Consider the following 21,892-nt stretch of genomic DNA (forward strand, 5'->3'; position numbering starts at 1 on the left):
GGATATCGCAGGGTAGTCGGAATGCTTCGGTATCTTACCTTCACTCGACCTGACATTGTCTATTCGGTCAATCAAGTATCCCAGTTCATGCACGAACCACATATTGAACATATGGAAGCTGTTAAACGCATTCTTCGATATTTGAAGGGAACTATTGGCGATGGTCTTCTATACAGAAAGAGTATGCATGACCATCACATACATGAACTTCTTACTTACACAGATGCAAATTGGGCAGGAGATCCAGATGAGCGTAGATCAGTCTCAGGATAAATCTTGTCTCCTGAAGCAGTAGAAAACAAAAGGCCATTGCCAGGTTGAGCACAGAAGCTGAATACAAATCAATGGCAGCTGCTACAGCCGAAGTGACTTGGATCAAACACCTGTTGACAGAAGTAGGATAATCGATTTCTAAAAGCATTCTCTTGTGTGACAATCAAAGTGCTATCAACATGTCATTCAATCCCATCTATCACAGTCGTGTCAAGCATATTGAAATTGATCAGCATTTTGTAAGACAAAAGGTCGAAGAGAAGGAAATTGAACCAGAATACGTTCGGACTGCTGATCAAGTTGCTGACTTGTTTACAAAAGGACTTATCAAAGACAGATTTTGGATGTTAAAAGGCAAGTTGTTCATGGTTCAAAACCATGTCCAACTTGAAGGAGGGTGAAAAGATTATCACGACTAGATCCAGACCCATGCTTTTAAGTTGTATTTAAACACATGCTCATTAATGGCATGTTGTAAATTCTATACTTTGTGTAAAGGGTGTTTTTGTACCCTAATAAAATGTACGTGTGTATATCTAATACAGAATACAGCAGACCTTAAGTGTGTGGGTTTTTTCTGCAGCCATCGATATCTCTCTCCCTCTCTGCTTCTCTTTCTTCTATGCTGAAGGTGGGATACCATTTCTAACATATAAAGGATTGCCCAGTGTTGAAGAAAATGAACAATGGGACCCTCACCGTTGCTTGTGCTGGAGAAGTGGATAAGCCCAAGAATATTTTGCCATTTGAGATGAGTGCTCATTGTACTCCTTGTGCAGTAAACTCTTCAGATCTTTGGTTTGTTGCTCAGCCTCTTATTCAGTCTGATGATATTGTCTCTTCTTCTTTAGCTCCTATCTTTTCTGTTACTGCCTCTGTTGGTATTTTGAGTATTTCTACAAGTTGGTTAAAAAGCTCAGGTGTATCATGTCCCGTGAGTACACAAGAGTTTGACTAACTATCATCCTTGTAGTGGCACATTTCATACTGCAGAGATAGATCCTCTATGTTTGTATCCAAGGTTGGATTTGTTACTTACATGCCTTGTCTTGGGAGCAACTTGAATATCTCTCAAGTTTTTCATGTCCCTTCTTTAGCTATGAATCTTATCTCTGTTGGTCAAATCACTAAACATAATTGCAATGTAATATTTTCTCTTGAGTTGTTAGAAGAGACTTGGAGGTGGTTTAGGAGCAACAATTTTGGATGAGTCTATATTGTGTCATCAACGACGGGCATATTTCTAGTTCTAAACTGCAGTATCTTGTCTTCGAACAGTTTGGGTGGATCTAAAATTTTTGTGTCAGATCATGCAAAGGAAATGTGAGAGTTGCAGGCTAACAAAGAGTCATGCCTTACCATTTGGATCCAAGGAGATAGATGGAGGTCTTGACCTTGTTCATTCAAATGTTTGGGGTCCTTCACTGGTTTTGTCTAAGGGTGGTTCTAGCTATTTTATTACTTTTATTGATGATTACACACGATTCACGTGGATCTACTTTATCAAGAATATAAATGAGTTGTTTGAAATCTTTAAGAAGTTTTTGCTAGGATTGAGACTCAATTTTCTATAAGGATTAGAGACCTTCGCTCGGATTTAGAGGGAGATATATTAGTCATAAGTTTTAGAGTTTCCGGCAAGAGAAAAGAATTATTCATAAAAAATAGTAGAATGGTATGGATGAGAGGAAGAATGGACATATTTTGGAAACTACTCAAGCTTTGCTTTTTGGTGGGTGTGTACCTAAGCACTATTGGGCTGAGGTGGCGTGTATGACCGTTTATCAAATCAACTGCATGCCATCAAGACCCCCAAAAGGCATATCTTAAGTCTCACTCTCTCCTTTTTACTGCTTTTCTTAGAAAAAGTAAAATTTTTATGAGCTTTGCGTGAGTGTAACTGAGTTGAGCTTTAACAAAGTGTTCAAGCTTGACTCAGGCTAGAGCCGAGCTTCAGCCTAGGCCTAAAAGCATTGAGCAAAGCTCAAACAGCTCTGGCCCTTGGTTTGGCTCTGCTTGTGTGCAGCCAGAAGTAAACCCCTTCTTTTTTTCTTTCTTTACCGACAGCCAAACTCTTCTTTTTCTTCTGTAAAATTTGAACACAAGTGGATTGGACCATATGTCATCAGGTTAGATTCCTGTCTGGTTAGAAACACTGAAACCAGGTCCATATCCACCTTGTACATGGACTCTGCTGTTTACATGGGTTAGTACAAGCCTGACTTCCACTGGGTTAGATTTAGGTGAGGTATGGTAAAACCAAATCCAATGAAACCGCAACTTAAGCAATATCAAATGAAAATGCCCACATATACATCAACAAGGATATTAACTGCATTTACTATACCTGAGTAATCTGATCGGTAACATTGTAGCCCCCACTAAGCATAAAATCGACAGTTGCATCTTCCCACCAAGGAAGCAAGCAATGCAGGCGTCCCACCTGATTAAGGAAAAAAATGAGAATATTCATCTCAGTACACTTTGAGCACTAAACATGCAAAGAGTTGTGAGTTCAAATCAGATTCTGGGCTGTGTTTTTCTCTCCTAAAAGTTTGACTAATGACTGGCAAAGCTGCCAACTCATCCATTAATATGCACCTGAGTTTCTACATTCATGACTCACTACTGTCTAACCACATGAATCTTAGGATAAGTAACATCAAGAAACATTACAAAGTGTACAAAAATGCTTACATTTGTTCTATCCATGAGAGACAAGAGTGAACTGTCGTTGAATGTCCCCATACCAGCAAACAACCTCAAGGGCTTGGACTTTAATATGGAAACCTAAAGAAAATTTGAAGCTCATAAAATAGGCAGATTCAACAAAAAGTTGCAAATGATAGAATACCAATAAAAGTAACAGCAGAAAGAAAATAAAATCAAACGAACAGGAGGAAGCACACTTCATGAGGAACTAAATCATGGAATTTCAAATGCTAGCCATGTGAAAAAAACGCTGAGCCTATTACTCAATATTAAGCATTTGTAGTAAATTAGATTCGCATGTAATTTGTATTAGCTTCACCATCCCTAATTTTATGTACATATGAGATGCAGAACCAAATAATTTGAGGAAAAAAATTAAAAAAATCTCATGAACAATATGTGGATATGTGGAACAGATGGATTTCTATCCATGAACAGATGATACACTATCAAAACCAATGAAGAAATACACATATTGACTAACAGAAGAATGCCAAAATACAAGATATTGAAGTGAAAAGGTCTTGATCATAGCCCGGCACCATATGCTATACTATTTGTGCCCTTGAGAGGATATGGAACCAAGACACAGTAATCATCCTACTCCCAGGAGAAACTACCAGAGATTCTTTTTCCTTTTGAGTTTTCATGCTAGAAAATTATGGATTATCACCATGTTAAAAAAATTGTCAACAATTGATCATAAAATTATGCAAAAAAAAAAAAATTTGAGCTGGTAGAATGAATCCTTTCTACCAACTTTAGTGGTCTTGCCTTGCAAGCATTGTAACCTTTTGCTTCTTCTTTAGAGACATTCTCTATGACTTTTCTAAGAACTCAAACAGGGGAAAGAAGTCCAACTGCTTCAAATATATGGCTATGAAAATATGTTAACACAATAAAAGTGAATGCTGGAAAGCATATACATGACTCAACCCTGTAAAAAGTATACTGTTATTTTCTTTCAGCCCTATGCTCGATTTCAAGGAGAGAGAGAGAGAGAGAGAGAGAGAGAGAGAGAGAGAGAGAGAGAGAGAGTACTTTATTCATTAACCCTAATCACATATTTAAAGAGGTGATTAGGTGTAACACAATTACAAGTAGGCATACATAATTATGCTTAATTACGTATGACCACCTCAAGACATATGAATATTACTTTTAACACTCCCCCTCAAGCTGGAGCATATATATCTATCATGCTCAGCTTGCTGCAACATCTTGAGAAACCTGCACTTGCGAGAGGCTTGGTGAAGACGTTTGCAACTTGGTCTTCAGACGTCACATGACTAGTAGAAATATGCCCCGCCTGCACTAAGTCACGTATATAGTGACAATCAACTTCAATGTGTTTCGTTCTCTCATGAAAAACAGGATTGTTAGCTATATGGGTAGCTGCTCGATTATCACACATCATGAACATTGGGGATGGAATCAACACTTGTAGATCTTTTAGAATGGACCTAACCCACATCATTTCAGCAGCAGTTTGAGCCATAGCTCTATATTCTGATTCAGCACTGGAATGAGCTACCACAATTTGTTTCTTACTTCTCCAAGTAATTAAGTTTCCTCCGACAAACACGCAGAACCCTGTGGTGGACTTTCTATCATCGATGGCCCCTGCATAGTCTGCATCTGAGTATGCAATTATATCAAGGTTTGAGCCTTGTTCATATAGCAATCCCTTTCCAGGAGAGGATTTCAAATACCTGAGAATCATCATAGCTGCCTGCCAATGCACTCGAGTAGGTTTGTCCATGAATTAGCTTATCTTACTCACTGCTAAGGAGATATCTGGCCGTGTTACAGTGACATATAAAAGTTTGCCAACCAGGGATCTAAAACTTCCACTGTCAATAGGTTCTGCTTCTTCATCATACATATGCAGTTTAGGATCCATTGATATATTGGCTGGTTTGGCGCCTAACATTCCTGTTTCCTGCAGTAGATCAAGTACATACTTTCTTTATGATAGGACTAACCCCTCACTGTTTCTGGCCACTTCTATGCCCAAGAAATATCTAAGAGAACCGAGATCTTTTGTGACAAAATGCTTTTGAAGATGAATCTTTGTGTCTGAGATATCCTTTGCACTACTCCCTGTAAATATAATATCATCTACATATACAACCATAACCACAATACCAGCGGAGGTTTTCTTGATAAACAAGGAGTGATCTGAAGATGACCTGTTGAAGCCAAATGCAGACATAATTTCAAATAACTTCTGAAACCATGCACGTGGACTTTGTTTGAGACCGTATATAGCTTTCTTTAGTTTGCACACCTTGCTACACTCCCCCTGAACCTCAAACCCGGAAGGTTGTTGCATGTACACTGTCTTAGATAGATCTCTATATAAGAAGGCGTTTTTCACATCTAACTGACATAAACTCCATCCATAATGGACAGCTACAGATATGACCAACCAAATAGTCCCAAGGCGGGCTACTGGAGAAAAGGTCTCAAAAAAGTCAACTCCATATGTTTGAGTATACCCTTTAGCAACCAACCGGGCCTTGTACCTTTCAATTGAGCCATCCAAGTTGTACTTAATGGTGTAGACCCACTTACATCCAACGATATCTGCATCAGTGGGAGGAACAACCAAATCCCATGTGTCACATGAGAGCAAGGCATCCATCTCGACCTGCATTGCTTGCTTCCACTTAGGATCTAATAATGCTTGTTGATGATTAAGTGGGACATGATTAAGTGGGACAGAAGTGGCAGATAAAGCAGAGATAAAATTCCTCACGTGAACCCCAAGTCGTGCCTCAGTAACAAACTTGGAGATAGGATGTAATGTGCATTGCCTTTTTCCTTTTCTGAGAGCAATAGGTCTGTCATCATCAACATTAGACATCGTAATATTTTCAGGAGAACTCACTTCTGAAGAAGGCGATGGTGTAGGTGCTGATTGTGATGTGAGTGTACACCAGAGGAGGATCCTGGTACCGAGCAAATGTGGGAGACTGAGAATGAGAGATAGACATAGAAAATGACCCCAAAGGAAAAGGAGGAATGGGAAGAGGCAAGGTATCTCCCTGTTCAACATGCAGTCTGGATGCAGTGGTAGAAAAATAAGGAACAGATTCAAAGAAAGATACATCTGCACTAACATACTCTCGCTGGGAGACGAGATCATAGCACCAGTAGCCTTTTTGATTTTTCGGATATCCAAGAAATACACATTTGATAGCTTGGGCAGACAATTTATCACGGTTAGGTCCAAGTTTATGAACAAAGGAAACACATCCAAATACTTTTGGAGCAATTGGGAACAAAGGAGCATTAGGATAGAGAATGTGAAGGGAATTTGTTCTTCCAAAGATGAAGATGGCATACGATCTATGTCACACGGACTCGGCTAAGGAGGTGCCGCACCCGAGTCGACACGCCCCGACACGGGTGCGGCTTCGGACTCGGCCCGGACTCGGTCAACGCCGAGTCGGACTCGGTCAACGCCGAGTCGGACTCGGTCAACGAGTCCAGGCCGAGTCCGTCCACATTTTGGACTCGGTCAACTTTGACCGAGTCCAAAAATGTCCCTAAAAAACCATTTTTTTATTTTTTTTTGCTTAAAAATATATATAAAAAAAGGCACAGTGCAGACTGTGACTGTGCTGCCTGACTGTGCACAGTCTGTGCAGTGTGCACAGTCACAGCCTGTGCACAGTCTGTGCCTGTGCACAGTGCACAGTCTATGCCTGTGCACAGTGCTGTGCAGTGTGCACAGTCACAGCCTGTGCACAGTGCTGTGCCTGTGCACAGTGCACAGTCTGTGCCTGTGCCTGTGCACAGACACACAGACTATGCTGTCAGCTGTGGCATTTTAAAAATAAAATAAAATTATATATATATATATATATATATATATATATATATATATATATATATATATATATATTTTTTTTGCCGAGTCCCCGTGTCCAAAAATTTTAAAATTGTGCCGCACCCGTGTCGCACCCGCACCCGCACCCGCACCCATGTGACATAGCATACGATTAATGAGATAACAAGCAGTGAGAACAACGTCCCCCCAGTATGAGGGTGACATATTTGATTGCAACATAAGGGTGCGAGCTACATCTAGAAGATGCCTATGTTTTCTTTCAGCAACGCCATTTTGCTGAGATGTATGGGCACAAGTAGTTTGAGGACGAATGCCACGGCTTCGATAAAATTGTAACAATTCATTGGATTTGAACTCAAGAGCATTATCTGTGCGGATAATCTTGACGAGAGATTGAAACTGAGTCTTTATTTCAATAATTAAAGATATAAGAATGGAGGCAACCTCAGACCTTTCTTTTATTAAGAAAACCCATGACAATCTGGAAAAATCATCAACAATAACTAAGTAATAACGACACTGAGACCGACTAGGAACTCTACTAGGTCCCCATACATCAACATGCAAAATCTCAAACATTGTTTGACTCGATGGACTCTGACAAGAAGGAAAGGAGCTTCTGTGATGTTTGCCCAATTGACAGGCGTCACACTGGAATGAATCAGATGGAGAAATCTGAGGAATAAGTCTACGAAGCTTTGGCAAAGGAACATGACCAAGACGGAGATGCCACTGATAGGTACTGGAAGATGGCTCAGACACAGAATTCATGGATCCTGATGTAGATAATAGACACCACCCTCCTCATGGCCTCCACCAATCTGCTTCCCCGTCAACAAGTCCTAAAAAATGCAACACGCAAGATCAAATATCACCCTACAATTATTCTCCTTAGCAATACGACTAACAAATAGTAAGTTCTGAGGAAATGAAGGAGCATGAAGGACATTAGTCAATTGAAGTGTGGGGGATATAGGAATGTTTCCTTGGCCTACAATAGGAGAAGATCTCCCATCAGCAAGTATAACATTGCGAGGTTCTGCAATAGGATATAGCTTAAAAAAATTATGGGAAATCCCACACAAATGTCTAGAGGCACCAGAATCAATAATCCATCTACTACCTTGATAACTCAGGCTATCACCTGTAGAGCATGCCACATCCGCAACAGGCATAGGGGCACTCAAACTGGGAAGCTGGTGAGACATCAGTTCATCATACTCTGCACGACTGAGAATAACTGAATCGCTGGAGGAGGTGGTGTGGTTCTCTGCCTCGAGATTAACAACTTGAGCCTTAGATGCATTCAATTTAGGTGATGGAATAGGAGGACGGCCAGTCTTATCCCACCACCTATCTTATAGATGTCCAATTTCACCACAATATGTACATTGAGGTCTGCCTCTACCTCCAGTGCTACGACCTCGACCTCTTCCTCGAAAACTCAAGAAAGTACCTCTTCCACGACTTGAGGTGATTGCTAGGGCAGATGCCTGTGATTCAGAATGAGTTTGAGGAAGAGTGATGGCAAGCCTACTCAGACGATTATAGGACTCTGCTAGAGTAGGAACATCAGAACTCGTTAGCATTTGGACTTTGGCAACCGAGAATTCCGATGACAACCCTGTAAGAAAACGAGCAACCATAGTCTGCTCCTGATGGATCTTCTGTTTGGTGCAACATAAGGGTCTGTGTGCATTTAGCCTCTCAAAAGCAGATTTAACTGAGGCATAGTATTGCGCTAAAGTCTGATCTCCTTGTTGCAACTGATAAATCTCCTGCTCAACTTGTAGAATACGACTAACATTAGTTTCATGAGAATATGTATCACAGAGATTGTCCCATATTTGTTTAGCTGAGGTGTAATAAATCAGTCCATCAGCTATATGTGGTTGTACACTGTTCATTATCCATGACATCACAATGTCATTGTCTTCATCCCAGGTGGCATATTTTCCTATTCTTTCAGTGGGCTCCAATTCCAACAAGACATGCTTTTTCCGATGATCGGAAACAGACATTATGAAGGTGCGAGACCACCTCGCATAATTCGAATCATCTAGCTTAACTGAACATCCATATGAAAATGGATTTGCAAAGGCCTTATATTCACCAATGACCTCTCCTTTTTGATGATTATCTAAAGCACGTGACTTAGCCATGTAAAATTTTTCACCCGGGGCAACAAAACAAAATTTAGCCAACCAACTATTTATGTGAAACAATAATCTCCTGCATACTTTGTTTCAAATCAGAATAGTGATCAGATCACTACCACGACACCAAAGGATACACAACGACTATCAAGTTGAGATTGGAAACAACTACCATTTAATCTTCCAAAGCAAAGATCTGTTCCCAGACATGCAACAGTGACTGATCCCTATTTTTAAAACTGATCGCAGACTGCAATATTTCAACTGCATCCATTAAAAACAATTCTAAACCCAAGATGATATCAAAACGATCTAACCTTGATCTATAATTTTTTTTTTGTCCAGTCGAGGTCTACAGACGCAATCTACAATCAGCAGTTGCAGCGTCTTCAACCCACAATGTAACGACCCCAATCCATACCCTTTCAAAATGCGGAGTATTTTTTTTTTCTAAGAGTTGCGGAAACCTTACCAGAGATCTGGGGTCCTCACAGTTTCACTTTCCATTGGATAGCCCAACCACCACAAACGAAGTTGCAATCATCATCCATATCAACCAACTAAAACTCTTTTATTAATAAGTAAGAAAATTTCAAAGACAAGGTTTTATTCAACTGAAAATAAAGCGACAACTGGAAAGAAGCAAGAAGAATTTAAGAAAGAGCCACTCTGTCCTCTGTTGAAGCCGTCAGGCTCAAGTATAACTCTCATCCATCCCCAGATGCATGTCCAACTTCACTGTTCACCATATCCTGTGAAAAACCAACAAAGTAGGGTGTCAGAACCGAAATTCTGAGCACAGCTACTTCTAAAAAAACCAGGTGAGAGAAAGAACATGGATAAGATTTCATGCAGTGATTTGAGTGAGTGCAGATATAAAATTTGCAACATTCAAATATCCATAACTACCAATAATTGCATATGCTCACCAGTCAAGAATAATAAAACAGTACCATATATCAGGAACTAAATAGTTAAACCTTGCAGCATGATTTTAAGAAGTAAATCATATGCTACCACCAAATCATGTCATGATATCAAGAATAATTCAAACATGCATGATCTAATGCATAACAGAAAAATGCATGAATATGTGCAATGCCTGATTTCTTCTGTTATCTTTCATTTAAGTTCCATCTTTCCATATGCATGCCCTATTAGATGCACACATCCTTAAGTTCCTCTTTTTAATTACAGTTGCCCGCGGATACACCAAACGGGTATAATCCCCGAGGTCAAGTAGGTTCCCAGGGTAGCTTAACACACAATTTGTATTTTATTACTGGGTTCCAACTTAGCCCTCGATCGATATCAGGAAACAGCACCATCCATCGGAACATTAGACCTCCACATCTAATGTCGGGGACACAAGGGACACCCCACGCCCACGAGTGCCACTTCCTTGGTACCATAAACAACAGCTGTGTTAAACACACCACTCCCGGGTAAAGTGGCGGACTCTCTCTAAAACCGTGGCCAGGAGAAAGAACCTCAATATCGGGTTCAGGGGACAAAATTACAGCACACGGAGTTTTTGTATCCTCACAGTCTCCCCAAGACCGGATATCTAAGATTCTCATACTCCAGATGAGATATCTCAGAATGTATATTACACTGTTCTTATTCTTTTTATTAAAGTTAATTCTTTAAGTTTGCAATACCATATGCAAAAGTAAAGTGAAAACCCCGCATCCTCCCTTGCAGGGACCCATTCGGAACTCCAGCCCGTATAAACCACTAGAACAGTGTAGTAATGTGCCAAACCATCTTATGTGGTTTAAGTGATGCAGTTAAATACATATGTGAAAGCAAACCAAACCCACGGCTCTACAGGCCGATAATGGTCCATTTAGGCCATCGGTGCATCACATAACAAAACCAAAATAGTGTTTCATTTATAACACTAAGCCAAAATGCCAAAAGCATATATATTCATGCAAATATAAACCCAAACATATGCATGTCATAATTCATTCATATGCATTTTCAATATGTGTGTGTTACCTACATCACATATGGGCATTAACCAAATCCATGTCTTCTTTTGAGTGTGTGAGTGTACATGTACCACTTCACATAATAAATCAAGCATTCATGCCCAAGAAGAATTATCAATAACCAAATCATACTCACCTTCCAGATTTCACAACTAGTATGATGGAAAACAAAACAACATTTACATAATTACTAGGCAAAAGTGTAAGCTTTGCCATATGCTAGGGAAGTTAGTCGGGCTTACCAATCCCAGACCCGCCAACCTCCTAGCTAGAAGTTTAGTCAATTCATTTCACTCAGTCCATTCAGTTCATTCAACTGAGCCAGTCAACCAGCCCAACCAACTGGATCAGCTGAAGTTGGCTGTCCAGCAAGCACCGTCGATTATGCTAATAAACAACCTAAAGCAAAACATTAGGTAACACATGCAAGATTCTATCAGACATTAATAATTCATGTACCTAGCAGAAGTGTATCACATTATTCATGAATTAACTATTTAGGATTGTGTATATCCATTTATGAAAATAGGAAATCAGATTTACATCATTCAGCTGACTACGAAAATGTATGGAAATCAATAGTAACCAAAACATATATATATATATATATATACATACATAGTCAGTTGGAACACATACTAATTTTAAGTCTTATTCAAAACATTATATGGTGTTGCATCATCAAACACATCTAGCCCCTGTTTCGGTATACACAACAGTGTTCCATTTGAGGATAGCCAGATTTCAAAAAATAAAGGAAATCAATTAACAAGAAAGTGCCTATATGCAGATCATCGCACAGTCCCTTTTTAATCCCCTTTCAAATTACAGGCATAGACATCCCCTTTGATATCACAATAACCAAATGCAAACCGAAAATGACTTCAAATTCTAGAAATACAACATTCTTATCAGGTATACACCTGTACCAAAGCAAAAACCAACTATTTCCCATGTTACAAATTCTACAACAAAAACCCTGATGCTCCTGTGCCTTTAAACCCGTCAAGCACACAACCATTAAGTTTAAATTTATCTTTAGATTTATCTTTCAATGTACATCAATTATCAGCTCCAAATACCCACCTCGGGTATCTAATCCATCTTGTTCATTCGGCCAGGCATGTGTCTAAATTTCTCACAAGCAATTAGAGAATTACAACCCATTGATTCCTTAGAGAGCATGGTTATATACCCCTTCCTCAATACCCACATATATTCCAAAATTTTCATATTTAAGCAGTCACAAACTATTTCAGAATGCAAGTATTTTACTAGGCAACTAATCTTTCAAGCGTACGACTCATTCATACATTTGAAACAGTAGGACATATGCATCATAGCAGGGTTTTGAATACAAGAGAAATGTAGTACAATATGCATTTGATTATCCAATGCCATGTGCAGTTAATTTCAGAAACTGTCCTTCTTACAGTCTTAATAAATCTCTGACCTAAATGAATATATATATATATATATATTTACATAGTTCTTTGACCATTACGTACAGGATATCGCTACCTTTCAACTACATTGATCATGGAATAATTAGGAGACTCATACTATGCATAAACCTGATTATGACACATATTCTTTTCTTTCTTTCTTTTTTCCAAAGCTAACAGGGACATCATTTAAGATTTCATTTGCTCAACAAAATTACGATACACCCGAAGCAATATAGTAGTGTAAAGGTAAAGAGTTCTGACTTAATTACCTTAGATAGATACATATGGCAATTATTCATTCGGCCAAAATAGGTGATTCTTTCTAGTACTACATGCTGATTTTATACACCTAACCTATTATGAACAGAGATCTGTACATGCGTACAGACCCTCGTTACCTCAACTAAAACCCCCATAACTATGTTGAATTAGTTTCCAGCACTTTATTTCTTAACAGAGAATATCATAATATTATGATCAAAACCAAGAATTCGTTCTCGGATAATATAGCTGCCAAGTTTTCCCCAAATATGGGGTTTAGGGTTTTCTTCCAAGTCTACCGAGAATCCCCACATCGTTAGATTTGGGGTTTTCTTGGATATTCCCCTTTTTGCAGAAAATCGAGATTTGTATACCCCTTTCACAATGGAAATCCGAAACCCCAAAATCATAGATTTGGGCTTTCGGATTAGGGTCGATAGAAACCCCCAAAACAAAATTTAATCCACGAAGTAACCAAGGAAACAAAAATCGGCCATCAAAAAGGGTCCCCATGGACCCTCGCCTCAAAAGATTACACGGGATCGAACCCATGTTCGATCCCTTACCTAGAATCAAGAGGAGCACCGTACCTTATCCGGCGATCCTTCCGGTGATCGGAGGCTGGGGACGCGAAACAGGACCGCTGGCGTCGCTTCTTGCTGCTGCCGTGACAGGGGAGCTCGTCATGGCTTGTGGGTTGCCGCAGTTCACCGGCGACTTCCAAATCCACCGGCGCGCGTACACAGACAGAGAGAGAGAGACGAGGGACGAGAGAGAGACCCGAGTGAAGAGGGCCCCCTCTCCACTCCCTTTTATCGGCCCAGACCCCCTCCTCTGCCGAGAGGCGCGGGGTCGTTACGCTCTGCGTAACCCCCCTGCCCCCCTTTCCTTAATAGAAAGAATCGTGCCCTAGGCACGATTCTCTTTTACAGGTTTTAAAAGGCATGTCCCGGGTCCTGGTCCGAACCCGTGACCCGCGATACCAAATCCAATTTATAACTGGATCCGGGTTGCCGAAAGCTAGTGGATCCTCAGTTGGATCCTTGTGGGTCCAACTGTGGGTCCGACAGTTGTTTATTTATTTATTTTTTCTTATAATTAATATTAAATATTTATTTAATTTGAATTTAACATTATACATATAATTTAACCCCCATCAATATGGATCCGCAAGTTGGATCCAACTGTGGATCCTCAAATTCGCTCTCTCTCTATATATTTATGTATATTTCTATTTTATTACTAATATTAATATTATTTTAATATAACGCAAATATTTAAGCATAAATACCCCTTTATGGGTCTTGGATCCGAAACTAGATTCCAGGCCCAAATCACCCATATATCATAATATATTTAAATAAATGCCTAAAAATTATGGTTATTACACACAATCAGTTCACGATTGCAGCAGCTTCTCCACGATCAACACCAGCATACGATCACGATCGGTAAGTGACTTCCACGCTAGAAAAAAAACACGATCACTGTTTCAGCAACTTATCCACGATCAACACCAGCACACGACACAATCACTGTTTCAGCAGCTTCTCCACGATCAACACCAGCACACAATCACGATAGGAAAGTGACCTAAAAAAAACACGATCACAACAGCACAGTTTTTGTTTTTGTTTTTTTGTTTCTTCAACTGTGTCGCCCCATCTACGGCATCCAGTCCTTCTTCACGTTCGGCGGCAGCAGTCATCCCAGAAGGGAGACCTGCTCTGATACCATGTTATTTTCTTTCAGCCCTATGCTCGATTTCAAGGAGACGAGAGAGAGAGAGAGAGAGAGAGAGAGAGAGAGAGAGAGAGTACTTTATTCATTAACCCTAATCACCTATTTAAAGAGGTGATTAGGTGTAACACAATTACAAGTAGGCATACGTAATTATGCTTAATTACGTATGACCACCTCAAGACATATGAATATTACTTTTAACATATACAACAAAGTTTTGACCTAAAATTAAATCACATGCAACAAGCACAGACTGAATGTAATAAAAAAAACATTTAAAGGACCAGAGGCATGAGCGCTTAAAATGGAAGAGAAATAAAAAGGCAAAGTATATCACATAGTTCACGAAAGAGAAAAGAAGGGGAAAAATCAGTATGAGGTCATGTATATAAAATCATAATGGTCATTTTATATCTATTTTGATGATAAGAAAACATCATAAAAGTGAGACAACATGCAAAATATAGAAATCAACAAGGAGCAAAACTGTCCAATCATGAAATTGCAGTTGGAATGTAGAACATCAGTGACAATCATTGTATAAAAGCTAAAAGTAGCATCAATATCTACAAACTTCTGGCATTAAATGCCTCACCCCAGCATAGGCCACAGATCTTGGTAGTCTGGAAAGCCGTCCTGTACCTTCTGCATATACACTTGCATCAATCAACACCAACTCTGACACCTGCGTAAAGTAACACCAGACTAATATAAATAAGTTAAAGATATTCTCTATATCCAAGGTCATCTAAGGAAAATATGGTTATTTACATCCAGAAAAATTAGAAAAGAAAAAATGCACACAAGAACATGTTTCCACACAGTTGGCCTTTTAGTGTAATTGTACACTTGAACTGAACTACTTTCATAAAACCAGTGTTTTCTACGCAGGTTTGCTTAAAAGACAAGAACGAGAGGATAACACTATTACAACACCAAAACAAACATACATATATCTTGTTTAATAAAGAACATGCTTTCAAAGTGAAGTTGCAATGTGTAAATAGGCTTTTCAAGAGCTGTAAAAATTAATGGCCCAAAACACAAAATTCCATGATTGAAAAAATGATGTTTTATGTTGAAATGACGCAAAGTGTGTCCCCTATTATGTAAACCATGCTGAATGCATTTATAAGTTTTGAGTAGGGGTGTCAACGGGTCGAGTTTACCCGGACCAAACCCTATCGGGTCCAGGTATGGTAACAAATAAGAAAACCCGATTAAGACCTGGGTCCAGACCCAAAGGTCCGATTAATACATGGACCCGGGTATAGTTTGTGAAAATTTATACCAGACCCGGACCCAACCCGAGTTCTGATTAAGACCCACAATTTTTCAATGTAAAAATGATAAAAAATATTATTTTACCGGGTTTGGTTCATGTAGTTATTATCAGACCGGGTATGGTTTCTCTTATAGTAGAACCGATTAGACCTAGGTCCAGACCCAATACCATACCCAAAAATCTGGTCCAAGTCTGGTTCTACCTGGATCTAAACCAAACCCGACCCGTTGACACCCCTAGTTTTGAGCAAAAGAGAGCTTTACTTCTGAATCCCTATAGTTAGCATGGTGCTAAGCAAATATTAGCTCCTTCTCCACCACACACACACACAACAAACACACACTCACACAAGAGAGAGAGAGAGAGAGAGAGAGAGAGAGAGAGAGAGAGAGAGCTAATGACATCAATAAACATGTCTTTAGCCAGGTATTGATAATAGGAACTGGATATAAGAATGCGGTTGATGGAAAAGAAACAGGTCAATAGCAAGTCACTTACAGCGTTAGGATGGGTGACTGCAAAATCAATTGCGATAGCAGCACCAAGGCTTGGACCAACTAACACCATGGGCCTTTTTATGTATGATCTCCAAAACTACAATAAAAATGAATTAAAATCCACATAAAGCAGTTGATCCTCATACCTATGGAGATAAGCCAAAAGAATGCATAAAGTTGGAAAAGGGTAACACAGTAAACTAATCTAACATCTAGCATTCATCATCAATAAAGTGTTACATCCGGGTAGATGCAACTTTGTTAGATTCAGGAAGTTCAATCCTGTTAGACACATATAGAGCCAAATCATTTTGGTCATGCATTAAATTTTCAATGATTCTAATGAATTTTAGGGTCCCAGTACTTTGACTTTAATGCTCAATAATAATGTCAAGTGACCTTTGTTATGCTGTTACTGCTGTTATTGTTGTTGCTAACTTGTTACCACTCTAGTACTACACTGCTACTATGTTATTTTCTTGATCATTAGAAAATGTAAATGATATGTAATTTGAAATCAAGAAAAGCAACAATTCTTTGCCTGCCAAAATAGAACATAGTGAAATCAACCTCCCACACAATAGATGGGCTTTGTGCGCTTCCGCGCATGTGGCTGTAAAAATGTATATATATATATATATATATATATATATATATATATATATATATAGGGTCTACTAGCTGTTAGGACTAGTTAATGGCTAGTATTTCTAGCCGCTAGACTAGTCTAACAGCTAGTTGGTGCTCTCTACTTTGTATATATTGGGGACTCTCACCTGTTGTATGTATGCATTCTTTGTGCATTAGTTCTCTATAATAAAATTAACATTTTTAAGTGTTGTCAGTGCTCTTGCTGATCTTTCTTTGGTGCCAGTAGTGGCCTATATGTGTGAAGCCCTTAAAGGCTTCTGTGAAGTGATCTCGTGCCTTGTGATTGTGGTCTTGGAGCTCATGGATTCTCTTTTGTTGGAGGACATCTCATTACAGTGGCTAGATGCATTTGAGCTGGTCAACGCCTAACCTTTAGATGTCAATGCACAAGGCATCCTGGTCAAACAAAGAATTAGGTCGGGCCACGTTTTAACCCTTATAAGAGGGGGAGTGGCCCATAGGCCACTTGTTATCTGGGTTGTACATAGACTAGCTTTTGAACTCAAGCCTGCCTGTCCAGTTGATTGGGCCATGGCCTGTTGATGGGCCAACCCACAGGGATAGGGGGGTGTCAATTGTGTCACAAAACCCGAGACACAAGAAACTAAAAATAACAACATAGATGAAATCCAAATGGATTATAAAAACACATTTGGCTAGATACAATAATCCATGAAAATACAAGAGAAGCATCAAAATATAAAAATTAAATATTTTATTAATGTGAAATAAACACAAAAAATATACAAGAAAAACCTCACTACCACACTTATGCACCACACTCAATATACAACCATCCTCTCTCTCTCTCTCTCTCTCTCTCTCTCTCTCTATATATATATATATATATATATATATATATAAGAGTGAGGGAGAAAAATAAAGGATCCAACTAGCAGTTAGGCAAAGTCGTAATGCTTAGCTGGTTAAAACAGTTTGACCAAAAAATTACTCAATAAAATATTTAAGAAAAAACAAATACACATAGATCAATTTCATTTTAGAAACAATATTAGCAATACAACCCAAAAAACTTATGGACCAATTTTAAGAGATAACACATGTTTAGAAAACAAGAAAAAAAGGCGATCCCAATGAGGAGTGTACAAGCACCAATTTACTAAAGAGGAATACAAAGTGAGAATAATCTCAAGAGCAACAAGATGCTTACAATAGCCACTACGGGTGTACACAATGCAACACAAGAGATTTTACTAATGAAATGCTTAGAAACACATTAATTAAACTCATGTAGGCTTATGCCAAACAATTAATCATAGAATAACTCATGCAACTAAGGCATATACAATGCAAAATGCATGAAAATATTTCAACAACCATTTCTCATAAATGAGCAAATGAGTTTAGAAAAATTATGAAGAGATTTTAAAAAATCTCATACATCATAATGAATGAATTTTGCAAATTAAAACACCAGTTTGACCACCACAAGCAATCACCTCTGAAGCCTCCAAACATCAAGTATATCATCAACTAAAATAAGAGCATAATCATCATGCCACTAAAGGGCAAAAGACACACATGAAAGTGTGTATAAACATCTCCTCTACATATAATGACACTTAAAAACAAGTGTATTAACAACTAGAACAAGAACATAATGCCAATGATGGGCTACAATCACACACGAAGGTCTGAATAAACATCTCTTGTCTATATATAATGATACTAAAAAATCAAGTGTATCAGCGACTAGATCAAGAGTATAATGCCAACAATGAGTTAAAATCACACACGAAGGTGTGAATAAACATCTCTTGTCTACATCTAATGACACTTAGATAAAAGGCATAACAGGAGGAAACAATAAAGGTAAAAGAGCTTATAATGAAAACACACTAATGTTATCAATCAAATTATCAATTTTAACCATCTTTCGAAATACCATGGTTTCAAAAATAAATAACCATCACAGATAAACAAAGTTACAATCATCCATAACAACAATGGCTATACAACAAATGAGCGATACAACACACTCACACAATCAGAGATCGCATAACTGCCAGTTAGAACCAAACTTCAAGTTAACAATCTAAACTAACATAAAACGAGGTGCACACAACTCACCCCAACAAAAATCTTTGATTCAACAATAACAAGGCCAAGAGAAATGATGCATCATATAAAATTTTGTGATGGACACAACAAATGCCATAAGAAGGCAATAAATACTCATGAAAATCATTTTTCAAATAGGTGAGTTCATAAAAATAACCGATTTGAAAAGACAATTTCAAATAAAAAATCCAATAAAGAAGATGAAATCTTAGAATGAATGTAGTGCAATCATATGCCCAACAATGTCACATAACAATTTTTATAATATTTAATAAGCAAACAAGAATCATGCTTAACATAAGCAATTCTTCAAAAATGAATTCATAAATCCACCAATCAAGGAATAAGTGCACTAAGGCACATCACATACAAAGGGTCCAATAACTCTCAAAGAAAAGACGAACAATATATATGATCTAAAAAAGAAGCCTTTTAGATTTAAATCATAAGTCTATTACGAGACAACAATGACATGTAACATTAAGAAAATAACACAAAGATATTCTCGAGGAACTATTTATAAACCCAAAAGCATACATAATTATCATACTACATAATAAATATCACTCACAATGCATCAAATATAAACCTTCTAAGGGACACAAGCACAAGAACCTATTAGGGGGTAAAATACAATTCATAGGGAGAAAACAAGTTAATATTATGACATATAAAATGCATTCAAGTATATGTGAACAAAGCATATGCAAGAGTCATTTGTAATACGAATGATAAAGAGAAATGAACACAAGTCATTGTAACACCCCAAAATTTTAACCCAAATTTAAGAGGATTTTTTTATTTTATTTTTTTTATAACAGCAGAAACAAGAAATAATATAGGGTTAAGTATTTTGAGACACTACGGTGGAGAGAAAACCCAACACATTTATTTCATTCCATTTATTAATGAAAATCATCAGAGTTAAAATCATAAAAGGAACTCAAACTATCCCTGGAACAATAAATCCAAAAATCTCGATCCGATGCCTCATCCCGCAACCGCTCATAAACCCTATTCTTTACTTGAAAATAGTAAATTGATTGGAATTAGACTACCACGTCTAAGTAGGAAAAACTGTAATTTTTCTTGTAAGTATATTATGTGTCAAGTATGGGATGTGGGTGCCATGTGTGAGTTTTCAGCCTATTAAGACTCACACAAAGAAGGTTATGTAACAGCAGTAACAAACATGTATCTAAGCAGGCATACAGATTATGCAACAATTATAATTAAGCAATTACAACATTTTATGCAAAACAACAATTTAGCAAGTAAGACATTAAGCAATTAAATCATATTCTGCAACAACAATAACAGTCATGCATAACATTCATGTAACAATCCTAATAAGAATTTGATTATCTCATATCTACACATTTCAGGATGTCATTTCATCACAAGCTCAGAACATACTGGAAGAATATAAACATGTCTCCCTAGTACACCACTCACTGTGATACCTAAAATGTTCTTATTGATGTTTATCTTTTCTTATCCCGCGGGTACACACGGGCCGAGGCAACCATCACAGAAGAGAACGTTCGGGGGTATATTATTCAAAGTTGTTTTATTAACCCGAACGTTCTAACTGAGACTGAAATCCCAAGGGAGCGGTCAGTGACCGAGAGAACCTCCCAAAGGCCAAAACCAAAACAGGATGCATCCCTAACTTCTGCAGAAGAGCAAATAGCTACCACCTAGGACATATTGGTAGTCCGAGTCCCCCAACTTCGAGGACTGGAGACCAACGAGTCACTTTAGCTCGAAACAAATAAACATGTCCCCGGAGTTTTGTACCACCTACCCTCTTCAAGGTAAGCCCGAATCTGAGTGAGTTAATCTTTTCATTTAATTATTTTCCCGAAGTATGGGGTATTTCCCCAACTTCCTTCTACTATCATAGCAGTAAAATTCCAACCTTACTCATTTTACCAAGGTGTATGAATCATCCAAATCTTTTCTCCATATTGATTGCTTAAACCCACTCAGAGTGCTCCGGTGCCTTTAAACCAGTCAAGCACACAAGCCTCGGTACCTTTAAACCAGTCAGGCCATAGAAATTAAATTTAAGTTTCTCATCAATGTTATGGTTATTACCCAAAGCGCTTCGATACCTTTAAACCAATCGGACACAAATGCCCTGGTATCTTTAAACCAGTCAGGCTCACAGAAATAAACCTTGAATTTTCTCACTAATGTTATCAACATTGAGTGCAAGCTCATTAACCAAAGTACCTGCATTAGGTACCCAATTCATATTGCCCAATTAGGCAAGATTCCCAAACTCCCTATCATTTATTTTGACTTCACAGTGGACAAGGAAAAAAAGCAATTCACATAACTTGACTGCATGCTACAAACATTGACATTTCTTTAATATGTCTCACAACTCTCTTACAGAAAACAGTCAAACTCAGACATTTCCAGATTTGAATGTCAGCAGCTTACATGCCATAATTTCATATATAAACAAATTGCACATCATACCATTTGTATATCAAGTTACAAATAAAACATAGTGTTTCACAAATAGGTAGCATCATATATTTCCAACTACTAGTAGAATGCTCATATGCCATTTTCAAAGTGAATCAAAATTCTTATTGACGGTAAAGATCTAGACACAATTTTTCACTGATGTATAATATCACTCAATTTTTGCTATAAGCATAATGCCCGAACATGGCAACCAAGAACTGACTCATGTTATGCCAGGGTCGACTCTCTGATCTTCCAGGTGTGACATGATGCACTAGGGGTCAACTTCCTGAGAAAGGGTTCAACTCCCATGTGTAGGGTATGGGCACATGTATAGTCATGACAGCAATGGGAATCACACATTAAATTTTCTATGTGTGTGCAGCAGAACATATCCAAGGCGGAGTTCATTCTTCACTAATGTCACCACAGAAAATGTATACATAT

At 38.2% G+C, this 21,892-nt stretch overlaps 1 protein-coding gene across 2 annotated transcripts in view; it reads right to left on the minus strand.

Annotated features, from left to right (window-relative positions):
• Positions 1-21,892, minus strand: part of LOC149818821 (alpha/beta-Hydrolases superfamily protein) — an 83,614-nt gene that overhangs the window by 22,651 nt on the left and 39,071 nt on the right. For both annotated transcript variants that reach the window (XM_089984870.1, XM_089984869.1), the window contains exons 5-8: positions 16,233-16,328; positions 15,045-15,134; positions 2,971-3,063; positions 2,621-2,716 (exon numbers count right to left, since the gene is read on the minus strand). In XM_089984870.1, coding sequence (XP_089840996.1) covers positions 2,621-2,716; positions 2,971-3,063; positions 15,045-15,134; positions 16,233-16,328 — 375 coding nt within the window. The remainder of the gene's footprint in view (positions 1-2,620; positions 2,717-2,970; positions 3,064-15,044; positions 15,135-16,232; positions 16,329-21,892) is intronic.

This window comes from Nuphar pumila, chromosome 13, assembly GCF_984573655.1.
Source record: "Nuphar pumila chromosome 13, dmNupPumi1.hap1.1, whole genome shotgun sequence".
Taxonomy (NCBI): Eukaryota; Viridiplantae; Streptophyta; class Magnoliopsida; order Nymphaeales; family Nymphaeaceae; genus Nuphar; species Nuphar pumila.